Source organism: Quercus suber, unplaced genomic scaffold, assembly GCF_002906115.3.
Source record: "Quercus suber isolate HL8 unplaced genomic scaffold, Cork oak 2.0 scaffold_69, whole genome shotgun sequence".
Lineage (NCBI taxonomy): Eukaryota > Viridiplantae > Streptophyta > Magnoliopsida > Fagales > Fagaceae > Quercus > Quercus suber.
In genome coordinates this window covers 1,722,381-1,739,920 of record NW_027069534.1, presented here as the reverse complement: position 1 = coordinate 1,739,920, position 17,540 = coordinate 1,722,381, and the positions used below count along the sequence as shown (strand labels likewise).

At 33.9% G+C, this 17,540-nt stretch overlaps 1 protein-coding gene, 1 long non-coding RNA gene and 1 pseudogene across 2 annotated transcripts; 2 read left to right on the top strand and 1 right to left on the bottom strand.

Annotated features, from left to right (window-relative positions):
- Positions 1 to 607: 607 nt before the first annotated feature.
- LOC136067369 (uncharacterized) lies at positions 608 to 2,234 on the bottom strand. Its single transcript, XR_010628847.1, has 3 exons — positions 1,970 to 2,234; positions 1,696 to 1,719; positions 608 to 1,207 (listed from the first exon to the last, which is right to left on the bottom strand). It is a non-coding gene; the product is annotated as an uncharacterized LOC136067369 (long non-coding RNA).
- Positions 2,235 to 10,445: 8,211 nt separating this feature from the next.
- On the top strand, positions 10,446 to 12,187 carry LOC111993109 (cytochrome P450 71D10-like; annotated as a pseudogene).
- Positions 12,188 to 15,296: 3,109 nt separating this feature from the next.
- Positions 15,297 to 17,337, top strand: LOC112034660 (desmethyl-deoxy-podophyllotoxin synthase). The gene is made up of 2 exons (XM_024067478.2): positions 15,297 to 16,316; positions 16,686 to 17,337. The coding sequence occupies exons 1-2, from the start codon at positions 15,399 to 15,401 to the stop codon at positions 17,316 to 17,318; spliced, it is 1,551 nt and encodes a 516-aa protein (XP_023923246.1). The 5' UTR covers positions 15,297 to 15,398; the 3' UTR covers positions 17,319 to 17,337.
- Positions 17,338 to 17,540: the final 203 nt, after the last annotated feature.

Genomic DNA, 17,540 nt, shown 5'->3' with positions numbered 1-17,540 from the left:
GGAAATTTTGATTTATGTCTATCATTGAAATCACACTTTGTTCTTTCTTTTGTCAGGTTTAATGACATGATTAAAGGAATGCTACTCTTTGTTTGATCACCAAGAGCGACTAAAGGCATCTTCTAAAGGGATTAGTGCTAAGTTTAGATTGTTTTAGGTTAGTGAAGGACACATGTTCACACATAAGTTCTACCATTACGAAGAAGTATTGTAGAAATATATTTTTCTTTGGGATACATAAACTTCAACATTTACCTTTAGTAGCCACTTGTATGATTCAAAAATTGTTTTGAATGGAAGTATTTTGCTTGGCTATTATCTTATTCATTACACTTTGGCTTCAACTTGCATCCTTACAGAATATGTGAATGCAAGTTTTAGGTTCTTATTGAGGGAAATAAATCATTGCCCATGACTGTGTATTTAATTAGGGCTCTTGTTCAAATAGCCTTGTAATCAAATTATACATTTCAATAAATTTTTGTTCATTATTGAATCAAACTCTTGCATCAATTCATTACTGTATAGGCAACATCAAAATTGTTCAATTTGAAACATTACAAGAAATTAGAAATATAAAGACACACAATCAATTACATTTTAGTAGTTAAACCAATATAATAATAATAATAATAATAATAATAACAACTAAATTTTATTACATTCTTCTTGGTTTATACTCTAAATCCTTGTAAAAGTTTTTGTAAATGAACAATGAAACTACCTTAAGAGTCAAAATTAGAAAATACATCCAATGTTTCAATGATACTGAAAATTAGCCTATTGACAACAAGATATGGCTTCAATACATAATGGAATGCTTGTCACAGGTTCTACTTTGAAAAAGTTCACTTACAACTGAAGGCCATCTTTGATAGAGCTACTATTTTCTTGGCAGAGTACCAACACTTCATATTCTTAGCAGTTTTTATGTCAAGCTTTTCTTTATGCAGCACTATCATGTAATGTGTCTTAGTTGCTATGCTCTTTCCTGAGTTGTCTTTCTCTGTTTCGTTTGATTGTCTTACAGGATTCAGACCAATTTTGTTTTTTTTTTTATTTTTTTTTCTTTTAATACTTTCTTTCAACATATCAATACAAGTTTTCTATCTTTTAACTCACAAAAACAATATAATTCATGGAATATTTCAAAACATTTTCTGACAAGAAATATTGAGCTTTTGGCAACAAGGGCTAATATTTTGTCCTGTTAACAAGAAAACAAGAGATATATAGTTATTAATCCATATAACCTTTGGCCACAATAAATGAGGAAAAAAAATGCATAAAACAAACTCTTGTTCATAAGCTCAATTGTGCAAAAATCTAAATCCAATTTCTGCTTTATTGTATAAGTTAGTACCGTATTTGTATTAACATAAAAATGCCCAATTAGAATTAAAGTTCATAATTTAGCCCCTTTCTATCTTAAGTATTAGATGCATATTCAAAGCATATTCCAAAATTACAAAGAACAAATTAGATTATACAACACATAAAAACAGAGAACACGTCTTAACATTTCTCCTTCTCCTTACTTTTTTTGTCAACATTTACAAAAGTAGAAACGCAAAACTTACAATATTTCATTAGTTAAATTGATTTGTGTTTCAGATGCATAATCAAAGCATATTCCAAAAAATACAAAGGAAAAAAAAGATAATACAGCACATAAAAACAGAGAACACGTCTTACCTAAGAGTGGGTCTCTCCATTGAGCTATAGGAAAGAAACCAAAACACTAGATCAGTAAAAATGAATGGCTATTTTTCAGCAAATTATGGATCATAACTGATAGTATCAAAGGTGGATTTTTTCAGCAAAATCAAACAAAACCAATTCAAAAAAATTAAGATAAGATCAAAACAAATACTCTCCAAATAATACAAATCCAACCAACAAGATCCCCCGACCATTTAAAAAAAAAAAAATTGCTGAAGTACTAATTAGAGAGACATAGGAAATTTACCAGAACCACCATCGAAATTGGTGGAGCGGATCATGGTGGCTGCTAGTTGTAGCTATGGAGATTGAGCCGTAGAGTCCACAGAGTCCTAGAGAAAGATCTGATGGAAGAGAGAGAGGGTGAGAGTTTTTCGAAGTTTGAGGAAGCTAAAGGGTGTAGAGAAAGAGTGGAGCTTATGTCCAGTGGTCAATGCCACTGGACACATTGCAATACAAACACATGTCTATATCCTAACGGGTCTAGTGGCCACTGGCCACTGGCTACTGGACACAAGCCGGACCCGTAGAGAAAAGAGTAAAGAAATAGGCGAAAGTGGTGTCACGCGGATCAATGACGTGGTTATATGATGTGTCATATTTATATCCGTTAGATTAAAGTAATGGTTGAGATTGAAATTATTGCACCCGTGTAATACACTAGGTATTGTGTGGGATCTCAATCCTCAAACATATGTCCAATCACATTACCTGGCCAAGCGAAATGTACTGTGGGACTTGCCAGTGTGTGAGTGACCCAGCATATATGCCGAGTACACCATATACTAGCTCTTGTATTACAGGGTAGTATATTGAGTCTCTCACACAAGTGGGTCTCACAATACATGGGACCTGCCTCTATGTGAGAAACCTGGCACATAAATATCATGTACAAGATATAATTTTTCTTGTATTACAGTGTAAAGTCACTCTTTGCTACGTATGAGCAGTAACAGTAATATATATATTATAATATGTGGTGTGGAGAGGATATAGGCCAATCATCCAATCCGTGATTCGGACGTCTGAAAATAACTTACTAGTTAGGAATGAGAATTAGGTATGAGATGAGGTGCAAATGAGGTGAATTGCACCGGATACTAATCTGAGGTTATTATTACCACCCCTTTATTTTAGCGTTGTTTCCTAGGCTAGGGGCACAAGTTGAAGAGAATAAAAGTCTTAAGTGTGTGGACCCACACACAGTTCTGTGACAGAGAGCTAGGACTAGGAGACGCATACAATTATGTAACAAGAGAGCTAGGACTAGGAGAGACACCCCTTCTTTTAGCGCCTTTCCTAGGTTAGGTGCAGAAGCTAAGGAGAATAAAAGTCTTGAGCGTGTGGACCCACATATAGTTCTATGACAAAGAGCTAGGACTAGAAGACACATACAGTTATGTAACAAAGAGAGCTAGGACTAGGAGAGAGGTCCTTTATGATATTGATTACCCATTTGGTTTGACTTTTAAGGGGCCAAAACATGCATTTTCTAGCCCAAAACTCAAAATGTGTGTTTGGTAAAATTTTTCGAAAGTGCATTACACAAAAGTGCATTTTTCAGCTGAAAGGATTTCTATGTTTTGGAATGGCAGCTTTGAGCTACAATTGCCAAACACACAAACATGTTTTCTCAAAACAAAATGTTAGGTTCTAAATGTTTAGAACAATTGGCAAATCGTGAACACAAACTTGTCTAGATATAGATCTTAGAGTCTATAGGTTTTATTAGACAATGCTCAAAGTGATTCAAGTCAAGATTCAAGAACATACAAGCTGTAGGAAGAAGACTTCATATTCTGCCTGGTTCGATCAATCGAAGAACAGGCTCGATCGATCGAAAATCGTATCTGTAGAATTTTAAGTCAGTCCAAACAGCAACTTAAGCCCATTTTGGATTAGGGTTTCAGATCTACTTCTCCCACTATATAAAGGAAACCCTAAGCCACGTTTTTTAGAGCTTTTTAGAGAGATTAGAGTGCCTCTTGTACCTCCTTTTATTTTTAGGGTTTTGTACCCAAACCTCTCTAAGTCTTTGTTGCTCATATTTGCTGTTTATGTGAATCTCTTGTGAGATCTTTGAGAAGCTTTCCTTCACATAAACTTAGGGTTTTCAAGGTAGAGATATTTTCTACATCTTGATGATTAACAAGGTTGCCGCCATTGAACTTAAAGAATATCAAGCGTAGGTGCTTGTAGCTGATTGAAGAATTCAAGAAAGAAGAGTCCGTGGATTCGGAGCTTGCACGGGATCGTGTCAGTAAGTTCTACTGGTAGGTAGCATTAGGAAGTCAAGTGGGGAGCTTGTAAGTCCTTTTGTATGAACTTCGATTCTTTCATAGTGAATTCAGGTTTGTCTTGAGGATAGATGGGTAAAATCCTCCCCAGGTTTTTTACCAGTTTGGTTTTCCTGGGTGATCATATCATGTGTTATTTATTATTCCGCTGCTATATTTTCTTGATATGATTGTTTGATTGTTTTAACCTAGAATTGCTTAAATTGACTAAGTAACAACTTGGCTAATTAACTAGGCTATTCAATCTGGTTGTGTTTTAAGGGGTCTAAATTTCCAACACAAAATATTACCATTTGTGGTTTCTCTTTTTCCTAAATTGCCCATAGTTTTTTTTACTCCTCTATGCTACTGTAGCACAGCATCTCTTCTTCTTCTTCTTCTTCTTCTTCTCTTCTCCTTTTTTTTTTTTAATTTATTTACGTCCTACATATCTAATCTCAAAAAAACCTTTTGAATTCCGTAGAGTTTTTGATAAATGGAAAATATGGGGTAGAGAGAGGGGGCGAGAGAAAGACGGAGACTTGTATGTGTGTGTCGGGGGGGGGGGTGGGGGTTGTGTGGAGGAAAGTAAAAGAAAAGGAAAATAAGGAAGAAGTGAATGAGTGGATTAGAAAAAAGTCAAAGAAAAAAGAAAAAGAGTTAATTTTGGGTTTCGGTAAAGCAATGTGGAAGAAAATAGAGGGAGTAGGAACACAGATTATTTCATAACTTTTTTTTCACAATTGTGATACTATAGAGTATGTGGTAGAGAAAAAATTGTGGGTATATGTATAATCCTAGAACAAATCATTTAAAAGATAAGTGTTAATAAAATTTTATTTTACAAAGATTAATTTTAAATTAGTATTGTGAAAATATTGTGACATTTTATTATATCTTTAAACCTTTTAAATTAGTACTATTTTTCTTTAAAAAAAAAAATAGTACTATTGATAGATTTTTTATAATAATTTCATAATAAAGTTTACATAGTAAGTTATTATTAGTTTTCATCTAGACCTGTTAGTGACAATTTTTTTCCTACCATTAACAATTTGTCATATAGACTTTATTGTGAAATTTTTGTGCAAATATTGTGTCCATAACTTGCATTAAGAGGGTAATTAAAACAAAGAATTCTCTTTATATATACATGGTCATTTTTGGTAATTTACTTCTCAAACTGCCACTTTTATAAGTGCTAACCAAACACTCAACTTTTTCAAAAAAATATTTTTTAACAGATTTTACCAAACACTTAGTTTTTTAAAAAGCCCAGTTTCATATCGCACTTTTTGAAAACCGCATTTTTTGAAAACTGCACTTTTTCAAAAAGCCCAATTTCAAAAAGCTGAACCAAACTCACCCTTCTGGCAACTCTTATCCTTTATTTGAACAATAAATTGAACTCCATAAAGAATAACTTAAGTTATGTTTGCTATGGCTGAAGAGGAGAGCATTTTTTATTATTTAATTTATTTTTACTACTATTTATAGGTCTCATTACACTTTTTGATACTATTTATGAGTTCTATTGTATACTTTCCTCCTGATCCTTATTGCTATGCTCATTTTTGCTCTATATGGTGGCCGTGTCCAAACTACTGTCCCGTCAAATGGTGGTACCGCCAGTGATGACCTGCATTGGCCAAATCGCAATTGGTCTATTCCCTGGCTTTCACTACCACGATAGATTGATAATTTCTAAGTGGTCGTAGAGCTTCTTCCATTCCAGGAAATCGATCTGCTTTCATGCAAAAAAAATAAAAGTTGTCATTATTTAAATATCATGTTTGGTTTTCGTTGGTTTGTTAAATGTGCAAGTTTTGGTGTCATGAACTAGTGCTTGAGGTTAAGGTATGTGAGGTCTAATTTGCAGTTTTTTTTTTTTTTTTTTTTTTTTTTTCTGTTTTTATGTTGAAATGTGGTAACTCTCTTTGTTTGATATTGAATCAGTTTTATTGGGTTGATTATGCTATGAGCTCATCTAAATTATCTAAATCATTATCCAAATTCCAGTTGTGAATATTATAAGACCGCTTTTATCTGAGCCTTACCGGTGCACATGACGGTGATACCAGCAGCGGCCGAAACGCTGTGGGCCCAACTATTCCCTAGCTCTCAAAACCACCATGGCTTGGTAACAACTAATTACAAACATAAAAGTTATTTTATCTGGAAAAAATAAAGATATTTTTTATTTAGAAATTCATGTTTGGTTTTCTTTGGTTTTTGATTATGGTACCAGCCCTTCTAGCAAGAATTGTTGTCCAAGTGCAAATGATAGTATAAGGATCCTTTATATATACTGAAGTTCTACATTAAATAAGGAGTTTTATGTGAAGTTCTACCTTAAATAAGGAGTTTAGTATTTGAGGGGTGTGATTGTGAAGTGTGAACAGTGAAGTTAAGGCTTTTGCACACTTTTCAGGTTTGTCTGGGTGCACGTACTGAGAGAGATAGAGGAGTGCAGCGCTAGTTTTTCGTTGGGTTTTTTTGCCTGCAATAAAAAAGATAGAATAATTATTAGGGACCATCCGTATCCTTTGAAATGAAGAGGATTCTTTTAAAGGCTGGGGTTTAAAAGAAAGAAATCAAGATTGCGGTTAACCAAATTAACTAAACTAAACGTTAGTCCAAATTAATTTCAGTTGCTTTTATTAAGTCAGCTTTTATCAGAGCCTAAACGATGCATATGACGGTGATACCCGCAGCAACTAAATCGCTATGCATGTGTTCAACTATAACTATTCCCTTGCGGCAGACACACAAATATATGACTAGAATATACAAAAATGTAGGGGTGGGGGAAAAGATAAGAGAAAGTTAAGCCGATAAACTCATTAAAAATTGCAATGCAGGTAAACTGGCTATTTACAAGTCAGGTTCAGGGTTATTCTCCACTTAATTAGTAAATTTTTAGTCTTGAATTAGCCACATCATATCAATACCGGTGAACTCAGGGACACATAGCTCTAAGGAACAAATCATGATTTCTTACTTGATGCTCAGAGCCTGAAATTATATTTAACCGCAACATATTTATAAATTTACTTAACAAAGTGAGGTTTAACGTAAAGGCATGAAATTGTTTAAGAGAAGAATAGTACAAGGACGCATGTTATATTGAGATTCACATATCACATGTGATAAGAGCATTCATATTAGTCATTCTATAATAGAAAAAGATGACATAGAATTTACACAATTTTGCCTAAAAAAGAGTTAAATTAGTTTATGTATAATTGTGTAAATTCACAAGTTTGTTACAGTAACTGTATTGATATTATTCATCATTTTGTATTTAGTTTTTTATTTTTTCTTTATGTATCTTGAGGATGAAGAAAGAAGGTAAATGATAATTGTGTGCGAAGAAAGTGAAACAATTAAAAAATTTAAGAAAAATTGATATTTTAATAAAATGTATTGTCAAATAGATAATTTGATATGAGATTTTTTAAAAAGTAAGAATGTAAAATAAATAAAAAAAATTAGATTTTTATGTGCTAAAATAGACAAAAAAAAATTGCACAGACCAGTGTGAATACTCTGAATCATCCAGTGATGGTGGTAATAACTAAACCAGCAGAATGGGAGGAAAGGAATTTAATCAAAGAGGGGAAAGGACTTCATGTGAATAATAGAAGTGAATAGTGTATGTGCATTGTGCTGCAGCCTATCCTACATGTGTAAGCTTACTGCTTGAGAACTTTGCATCTTCCCATAATGTAATGTGCGGACGTACGACGACTATGCATCATATCTATATTATTCTTAAAAATGTGTGATTACAACTTAAGCGGTGGTTCGCTTTGTCAAAGCATCATTTTGATTGAAGTAAGTATTTTACTTATTTTTACAAGCAACTTGCTTAAGTTTTGCTGTCAATGTAAAAACGTACTTCTTCAGACGGAAGACATGTATTCATGTGCACTTTCAAATTCTCTAATTTATGTATATTCTCTCAATCCCAATAGATATTTTAAGATGGTAGAACAACCATGGCTCATCAATTTTAATATTTAATTTATGTTAATTGTGCAAAATAACAATTTCTTTTCTCTCCAAAAAAAAAATTTGTGTGAAATAATGGTCACAAGGGTTCTTTTCTTTTCTTTTTTTTAGAAGAATGGTCATAAGGATTCTAGTTGAAAGTAAACATGGCTTTAGAACCTAAAGTTACTCTTCAATGTTTTCATTTGCTTAGTTAGTATGTTTTTTTTTTTTTTTTAATTTCGAAATAGATTCAGAGTCACACGACACTACAAAAAAGGGGTCTATAGCCGCGTTTCAAAAACGCGGCTATAGACCCAAAAACGCGGCTATAGGATTAGAGCTGCGTTTCCTTAGCCGCGTTTGCAAACCCGGCCTAAGCACCGCAGCAACAGGCCTATAGCCGCGTTTTTAACCGCGGCTCTAGGATTCTGGCCTTTAGCCGTGTTTTTAAAAAACACGGCTATATCCCAGCTAACAAAGTGTGCGGAGCTATAGCCGCGTTTTTAAAAACGCGGCTATAGGTTTTTTATTAACAAAAAAAAATATTTTTTGTTTTTTTTTTTCCAGAAAACAAAAAAAAAAAAAATTTTGGGTTTTTTTTTTTCAAGAAAACAAAAAAATATTTTTGGGTTTTTTTTTCCAGAAAATTCAAAATTCGAAATTCAAATAAAAAAATTTAAAATGAAACGCAAATCCAAAAAATTCAAAATCAAACGCAAATTAAAAAAATTCAAAATCAAATACAACATTCTCACAATACAAAAACACCCAAAAATTCAAAATCAAATACAACATACTCACAATGCAAACACACCCAGAAAAATCAAAATCATACACAACGTACCCAAAATTTAAAAACATACCCATTTAAACATAATCACAATATTAGCAACACAGTAGCACAAATTCAAGCTCAGATCCAAAAAATTCAAAATCAAATATTGCTAAAATATCCACTTCATTTAACATTTTCAGCATCTCCTCCATTTTCTTACTAACTATACATAAGCTAACAAAAAAAAAACTAGATCTACTGACAAATCAGTGTGCTTGAGATGAAGAAAAAAAGAAAGAAAGAAAAAAGTAGTAGCAGCTCCAAAGAAACAAAGAAAACAAAAAAAAAAAAAAAAAATAGAGTTACCAAGACAAGAAGAAGGCAGAAAAAGAAAAAAAAAAAAAAAAGAGTTACCCAAATGTGAGGAAGGAGAAAGAAAAAGGAAAAAAAAAAAAAAAAGGGTTACACAGATGTGAAGAACGAAGAAAGAAGAAGGAAAAAAAAAAATTACCCAACTATGAAGAAAAAAAAAAAAAAAAAAAAAAAAAAAAAAAAAAAAAAAAAAAAAAAGGAAAGAAAGAACCTGAAGAGCTACGGTAGAAGAAGAGTGTGAGGGAAGAATGAATAAAGGAAAAAGAAAGAAAGAGATAAGAAAGAAAAGAAGAAAGTGGGGGTAGGTGGAGATGTAGGTGGGAAAGGGGAGGGCACGTGGGAAGCTAAAGGAAAAATTTTTTTTGTTTTCTGGTTGTTACATATAGCGGCGTTTTTAAAAACCGCAGCTATAGGTCACCCTAAAAAAATTTTATTCTACTGGGCTTATAGCCGCGTTTGAAAAACGCAGCTATAGGTTAGCTATGGCCGCGTTTTTGAAAAAACACAGCTATAGCTGGAGGCTTTAGCCGCGTTTTTGATAAACGCAGCTATAGCTAGAGGCTTTAGCTGCGTTTCTAAGAAACGCAGCTATAGGTTAGCTATAGCCGCGTTTTTTTGTAAACGCAGCTAAAAAACGCGGCTATAGCCCGCGTTTTTTGTAGTGCGAGGGACCGAAATTTGTTGCTCCACATACCATTTGGTAATATACCGCAATTCACTCTCCAATATTTAAAAACTTTGTCAAGCAGTTCAGCTTTGGCTATTTTTTCCTTAATTTAAGTACTCATTTCTCATATATTTTTGGTAATTATTGGGTACTCCCAGAGTATTATAAATACATATTCCCTTCTTTCACATAACTATAAGTCCCACTAATTAAATTTATTGTGTGACCCACAATTCATATGAGAGGGAAGAATACACATTTATGGTGTTCCCGGAGTATTCAATAATTTTCCTATGAAATCATTATCAAATGTTATTTGCTTGTTGTATTACTCTTAACTTGCAGAAAAAGATAATTAGTTAGTCAACCCTCAAGATAAATTGGCCACAATTATGCAACGAAAGCATTGACTTATTTATTTTCTGATTTAAACTAATTCCTCACACTGATAAATAACTGATATATTGCACGTCAATGCTATATTGAATTGATTTCTTGTTTGTCACTTGCACGTTATATGATATGAAATCGCTTTTAAAATGCCAATGATTCTTGGAGGACATTATTAGATGCTTTCAAACTTTTGCATGATATTTCTATAAAAAGAGTACTTAAATTTCACCAGAAACCTATCTAGAGTTCACTACTTCGTAAGAAAGGAGAACTTTGGATAGAAATCCTGAGACTTACAATTTCCATAATGTTCATAATATTCCGGTTGCCATCTTTTACTTCACTCCTCACTTGTTTCTTCTTCCTTTTGGTGGTGGCATATTGGAAGAGATATAAAGCCCGAGGTGCAATCCTGAAGTCGCCACGAGGGCCAAGGAAGCTTCCTCTTATAGGGAACTTGCATCAGTTGATTGGCTCAGGATCACCACCTCATTCTTCCTTGAGAGATTTAGCAAAGAAACACGGACCTGTTATGCAGCTACAATTGGGTGGGGTTTCGGCCTTAATCATTTCATCACCAGAAGCAGCTAGAGAGGTATTGAAAACACATGAACTTTGTTTTGCGCAAAGGCCTGACTTTTTTGTGAGTGAATTTCTCTCATATGATTATTCAGGCATTCTTGTCTCTACCTATGGCGATTACTGGAGACAAATTAGAAAATTTTGTGTTTTGGAACTCCTAAGTGCTAAGCGAGTCCAGTCTTTTAGATCAATAAGAGAAGAAGAGGTATGGAATCTTATTGAAACTATTTCTTTGTCCAATGGGCTTCCCGTAAATCTCAGCAAAAATTTATTCACCATTACAAATAGTGTAATTTAAAGGGCAGCATTTGGAGAAAAGTGCAAAGGTCAAGATGAGTTCATATCTCTGAATAAGGAGATAAATAAGCTTGCTTCAGGTTTTAATGTGCCGGATTTGTACCCTTCACTTAAATTTATTGCTTCAATCAATGGGATGAAGACTGCCTTGAAGAGATTACATCGAAAGAAGGACAAGATTCTTCAGGATATAATTGATGATCATATGATGATGAATATGAAAACCACTAGCATTACCAATGACTCCTCATGCAAAAAAGATCTTGTTGATGTGCTCCTAAAACTTCAGAAGTCGAGTGACCTCAAATTTGAGGTGACTACCAAACACATCAAAGCTGTCACTTCGGTATGACTTCAGACTTTGGCAATACTAAGGTTTCTTTTTTTTCCACTACCATTAATATTTATATAAATCAATATTAATTAAAATGTTTTTTTAGGACATCTACTTTGCTGGGGGTGACACTGGAGGAACAACCTTAGAATGGACAATGTCAGAGTTGCTTCGAAACCCAAAGGTAATAAGCTGAAGTGCGCAAGGTCTTAGAAGGAAAGAGGAAAATTGAAGATACAGACATCCAAAAGTTAGATTATGTGAAATCAATTGTCAAAGAAACTTTACGATTGCATCCTCCTGCAACCTTAATTGCAAAAGAATGTAGGGAAAGATGTAATATTAATGGATATGACATCCCTACTAAAACCAAAGTCCTTGTTAATGCGTGGGCATTAGGAAGAGATCCAGATTATTGGGTCAATGCTGACTGCTTTCAGCCAGAGAGGTTCCATGGTTCTTCTGTTGATTTTAAAGGGACTGATTTTGAATTCCTTCCTTTTGGGGCAGGAAGGAGGATGTGTCCAGGCATATCATTTGGTATTGCAACCGTTGAACTTGCACTTGCTCAATTGTTGTATCACTTTGACTGGAAACTACCGAATGAGATCAAACCAGAAGAACTTGACATGACTGAGAATCTTGGATCAACGTGTAGGAGACAGAATGATTTGTATTTAATTGCCACTACTCGTGTTCCTTTCCTTATTGATGCACGTAGTCAGTAGGATGTAATAATTATTTTTTTTTTTTTTTTGAGAAGGAAACTGAATTTTATTCAAATAAAAAAAAACTCAGCCTGAGTCGGCTAAAAGAACAGAAACAATGGGAGGGGGAACATCCTCCCTCCAAACAACTAAGCCGCTAACATGTTTAGCATGTCTAGCAAGACTGTGAGCTATAGAGTTCCCTTTTCGCTTAACATAAGAGAAATTACAATTAAGAAAAGAGTTTGCATGGAATCTTATTTCGTCAGTAAGGTTACCAAAGGTAGCAAAGGATTGCTCTGCATCCTGAAGGGCACGGGTAAAGATCTCTGAATCACCTTCCAAAGTAATGGAGCTCAGATTCAGCTCCTTAGCAAGGACAATGGCCCGTCGAGCTGCTGCTGCCTCCACTTCTGCCACTGACTGAGGAAGGGTAATCCTTTCAACACTGGATGCTACCAATAATTATGTGTATCAGAAATGGTACCCAATCTTAAGTGTCTGTTCGACGATATTGGAATATGTTAGTTTGGGTGGTATGGTTCAAAAATGAGTGTTAACAAAATAAACAAGATATCCTTTATATATCTGCATTTGAATTAATGTCAATTTGTGTGTTATAGATACAATATTCCAACAATTTTTGAGCTTGTCCCCTTAAGACAGATGATCAAACTCGATGAGCCCGCCACTGAGCTTGTCCCCTTTATACAGATGCTCAATTTTATTTTATTTTTCCTTCTTTTAGGATGGCCATAGCCATAGAGGATAGACAAATCAAAATATTTTCAAAATACTATATATTAAAAATAAAAATAAAAATAAAAATTCTTCAAGGTTAGGGTGTTTAATTATGTGAACCCCTTGCCTTCAACTTGGTGCCGCTGCTACCATCCTTTTACTTTTTCATCCCCTCTATTTTTTCTATCCTATACCATTTTTCCATTTAGGACTGCTACAGGACCACTTGGCTTGCAAAAAAATCATATATATATATATATATATATACACACACAAAAAATTATATTCTAAACTAACCTCTAATTTTGATCACCTTGATAAAAATGTGGTGAGTCCCACTTAAAATATATATATATATATATACACACACAAAAAATTATATTCTAAACTAACCTCTAATTTTGATCACCTTGATAAAAATGTGGTGAGTCCCACTTAAAACTTGTTTGGTTGAAATTTTTGGAAACTCATCTAAAAAATTGCAAACACCATAATTGAAAGCGTTCTTTAAAATGTTTTCAACAAATAGGTGGTGACTATTTTGGAAATAATGCCACCGTCCACCTTTTTTTTTAGCTCTCTGTCTCTCTTCAATCCAATCCCTATGACTTGCGACCCAAAGTAGAATCATATCTTCAATCCAGCTACAGCGAGTCAATATTGGTGCTAATCTTGAAGTTGGAGCCACAGATTGGCGATAGGTGTGCGAGGTAGGAAAATCTATCGCCATCTTCAAGATGGCATATTCCTAGACTTCCCTTGTGGATATGCCATCTTGAAGTCGAAGCCACGAGAGAACTGTAGGAAAATCTTGTGTGGAAATGTGATTGGTGGTAATCTGTGATTGAAATTTCAATAATATATTAATATGGACTTTGTAACATGTGTAGACACTCCATCATCTTGTACTCCCTATGGTGGCGGAGCTAAGAATTGTTTCCAGTGGACCAAGTTAAAATAGAAAAATTCTATAAAAAAATAATTATATAATTAACGTTAACTTAACAAAGTTGTTTATAAAAAAAAACAAAAAAACAAACAAAATTGTGCTCTTCTTTCTTTCATGGTTACTGAAGCATGCATCAGGCACACTTCTGTGGTGCTTTTCAAGAAGCAAAAATGGTGGCTCAATCTTAAAGCGCATGTTGAGGAAATGATATAGACATTGATTTATTAGTACTATTCTTAAGGTTTTGAATTACACAAAACAATTTTTTGTCAATCTATCAAAAGACATTGACAAGGATAATTTACTATTTTTTTGCTTTATGGTTTTTGCCTTTTTGATTTTCTACTATGGATGTAGAATGTTAGGTGGAACATGTGAATGCTTCCATCCATCTTCTCTTAATTCTAGTAGAAACTCTAACATGGTATAACAACTATGTCTCATCAATTTTAACAATTATAAAATTTATGTTAATTGTACGAAGTAATGGCCATAAATATTCCAGTTCAAAGCAAACATTGCTCTTCAGTGTTGTCATTTTTCTAGTCGGTACGTTTTTATTTTCATCAGAGATTCAAAGTCACCCTAGGGACCGAAATTTGTTGCTCCACATATGCTATACCAGTTGGCAATAAACCTCAATACAACCTTCAATATAGGTCTTCATTTTAGGAGTATGATAATGGATATTTGTAAACCGTGACAAGCAGCTCAGCTTTGGCTATTTTTGTTATATTATACGTACTCGATTCCCACATGTTATGATATATGATATAACTTCTTCTTCTTCTTCTTCTTTTTCTTTTTTTCCTTTTTTTTCTTTTTTTCCTTTTTTTTTTTTTTGTAGCGAAAAATATTAGTACTCGTTTCCCACCCCACATGTCATGATACATAAAATGTTTTTTTTTTCCTCTTGTAGCAAAAAATATTAGTACTCGTTTCCCACCCCACATGTCATGATATATAAAATGCTTTTTTTGTCTCTTGTAGCAAAAAATATTAGTACTTGTTTCCCACCCCACATGTCATGATATATAAAATCATTATCAAATGTTCCTTGTTTGTTGTATTACTCCAACTTGTAGAAAAGATGACTAGTTAGGGCGCATTTGTGTAGCAGCTGCGTTTGCGTTTGCATAGGTTGCATTTTTTTTTTGCTAGTCCATGGCACTGTTTATGGACCAGCCAAGTGATAAAAACGCGTGAATAGTAATTTACAGCAATAAAAATATTTTGTTACAGTGTTTTCTGTAATAAGTTTTCAATTGTCAGCAAAATAAGTTGTATCTAAATGCACGCTTAGTCGACCCTCAAGATAAATCGACCACAATTATGCAACCAAAGCATTGACTTATTTGTAATATGAAATCGATTTCTTGTTTGTCACTTGGACGTTATATGATATGAAATCACTTTTAAAATGCCAATGATTCTTGGATGACATTATTAAATGCTTACAAACTTTTGTATAATATTTCTATCAAAACGAGTACTTAGATTCCCCAAAAACCTACCTAGAGTTCACAACTATGTAAGAAAGGAGAACTTTGGATAAAAATCCTGAGGCTTACAATAAGAGCTTCTTCAATGTCCATGATGTTCCAGTTGCCATCTTTTACTTCACTTCTTACTTGTTTCTTCTTCCTTTTGGTGGTGGCATATTGGAAAAGATATAATAAGGCCCGAGGTGCCATCCTGAAGTCACCACCAGGGCCGTGGAAACTTCCTCTTATAGGGAATTTGCATCAATTGATTGGCTCAGGATCACTGCCTCATTCTTCCTTGAGAGATTTAGCAAAGAAACATGGACCTGTTATGCAGCTACAGTTGGGTCAGGTTTCGGCCTTGATCATTTCATCACCAGAAGCAGCTAGAGAGGTATTGAAAACACATGAACTTTGTTTTGCGCAAAGACCTGACTTTTTTGTGAGTGAATTTGTCTCATATGATTATTCAGGCATTCTTGTCTCTAAATATGGCGATTACTGGAGACAAATGAGAAAAATTTGTGTTTCGGAACTCCTAAATGCTCAGCGAGTCCAGTCATTTAGATCAATAAGAGAAGAAGAGGTATGGAATCTTATTGAAACTATTTCTTCGTCCAACGGGTTTCCCGTAAATCTCAGCAAGAATTTATTCTCCATGACAAATAGTGTAATTTCAAGGGCAGCATTTGGGGAAAAGTGCAAAGGTCAAGATGAGTTCATATCTCTGATGAAGAAGATATTGGAGCTTGCTTCAGGCTTTAATGTGCCGGATTTGTACCCTTCACTTAAATTTATTGCTTCAATCAATGGGATGAAGACTACCTTGAAGAGATTACACCGAAAGAGGGACAACATTCTTCAGGATATAATTGATGATCATAAGATGAATATGATAACCACTAGCATTACCAATGCCCCTTCATGCAAAAGAGATCTCGTTGATGTGCTCCTACAACTTCAGAAGTCGAGTGACCTCAACTTTGAGTTAACAGCCAAACACATCAAAGCTATCCTTTTGGTATGACTTTACAGACTTTTTCAATATATATTAAGAGCATCAATTTTTTTCATGATTTTTTAAATTTTTTTTTTTTTTTCACACTCAACAATTACCATTCACTCTTTTTTTTTTTTTATCATTCAGAAACATAAAAAAAATATTATCGATGTAAATTTACATGATTACTATAGCAACAATGCATTTTTACACAACTTTACATGGCATGATACAAGTGAATTATGGGCTTAGTTCGCTAAAATGTGATGTTTTTTCTATTATACAAGCAATCAAGCACTGATACGAGTGCTTAGGCCTTTTTTTTTTTTTTTCCTTTCCAACTACAATTAAGATTTTTAAAAATTGAAGTTACTTCAAATCTCTTTTTAGGACATCTACCTTGCTGGGGGTGAGACTGGAGCAACAACCTTAGAATGGACAATGTCAGAGTTGCTAAGAAACCCAAAGGTAATGGAGAAGGCACAAGCTGAAGTGCGGAAGCTCTTGGAAGGAAAGAGGAAAATTGAAGATACAGATATCCAAAAGTTAGATTATGTGAAATCAGTAGTCAAAGAAAGTTTACGATTACATCCTCCTGCAACCCTAATTGCAAGAGAATGTAGGGAAAGATGTAATATTAATGGATATGACATCCTTACTAAAACTAAAGTCCTTGTTAATGTGTGGGCATTAGGGAGAGATCCAGATTATTGGGTCAATGCTGATTGCTTTCAACCAGAGAGGTTTCATGGTTCTTCTACTGATTTTAAAGGGAATTACTTTGAATTCCTTCCATTTGGGGCGGGAAGGCGGATGTGTCCAGGCATAACATTTGGTGTTGCAACTGTTGAACTTGCACTTACTCAATTGTTGTACCACTTTGATTGGAAACTACCAAATGAGGTCAAACCAGAAGAACTTGATATGACTGAGAGTTTAGGGGGAACCTGTAGGAGAAAGAATGATTTGTATTTAATTGCCACTCCTCGTATTCCTTTCCTCATTGAGCCATGCTGTCAATAGGATGTAACCTTTAAGAGTATCTGAAATAGTACCTAATTTTAAGTGTATGTTCGACATTAATGGAATATGTTAGTTTGGGTGGTACTCATCAAAAAAAAAAAATATATATATATATATATATATAGAGAATAAAAAAGATAAACTTTTATCTTCATTTCAATGTCAGCGTAACAAAAAAAAAAAAAAAAATATATATATATATATAGAGAATAAAAAAGATAA

Excerpts from the sequence above, each read along its gene's own strand:
- LOC112034660 (XM_024067478.2), top strand. The coding sequence starts at position 15,399 with ATGTCCATGATGTTCCAGTTGCCATCTTTTACTTCACTTCTTACTTGT. Across the intron at positions 16,317-16,685 it reads ACATCAAAGCTATCCTTTTG|GACATCTACCTTGCTGGGGG; the intron begins GTATGACTTTAC and ends ATCTCTTTTTAG.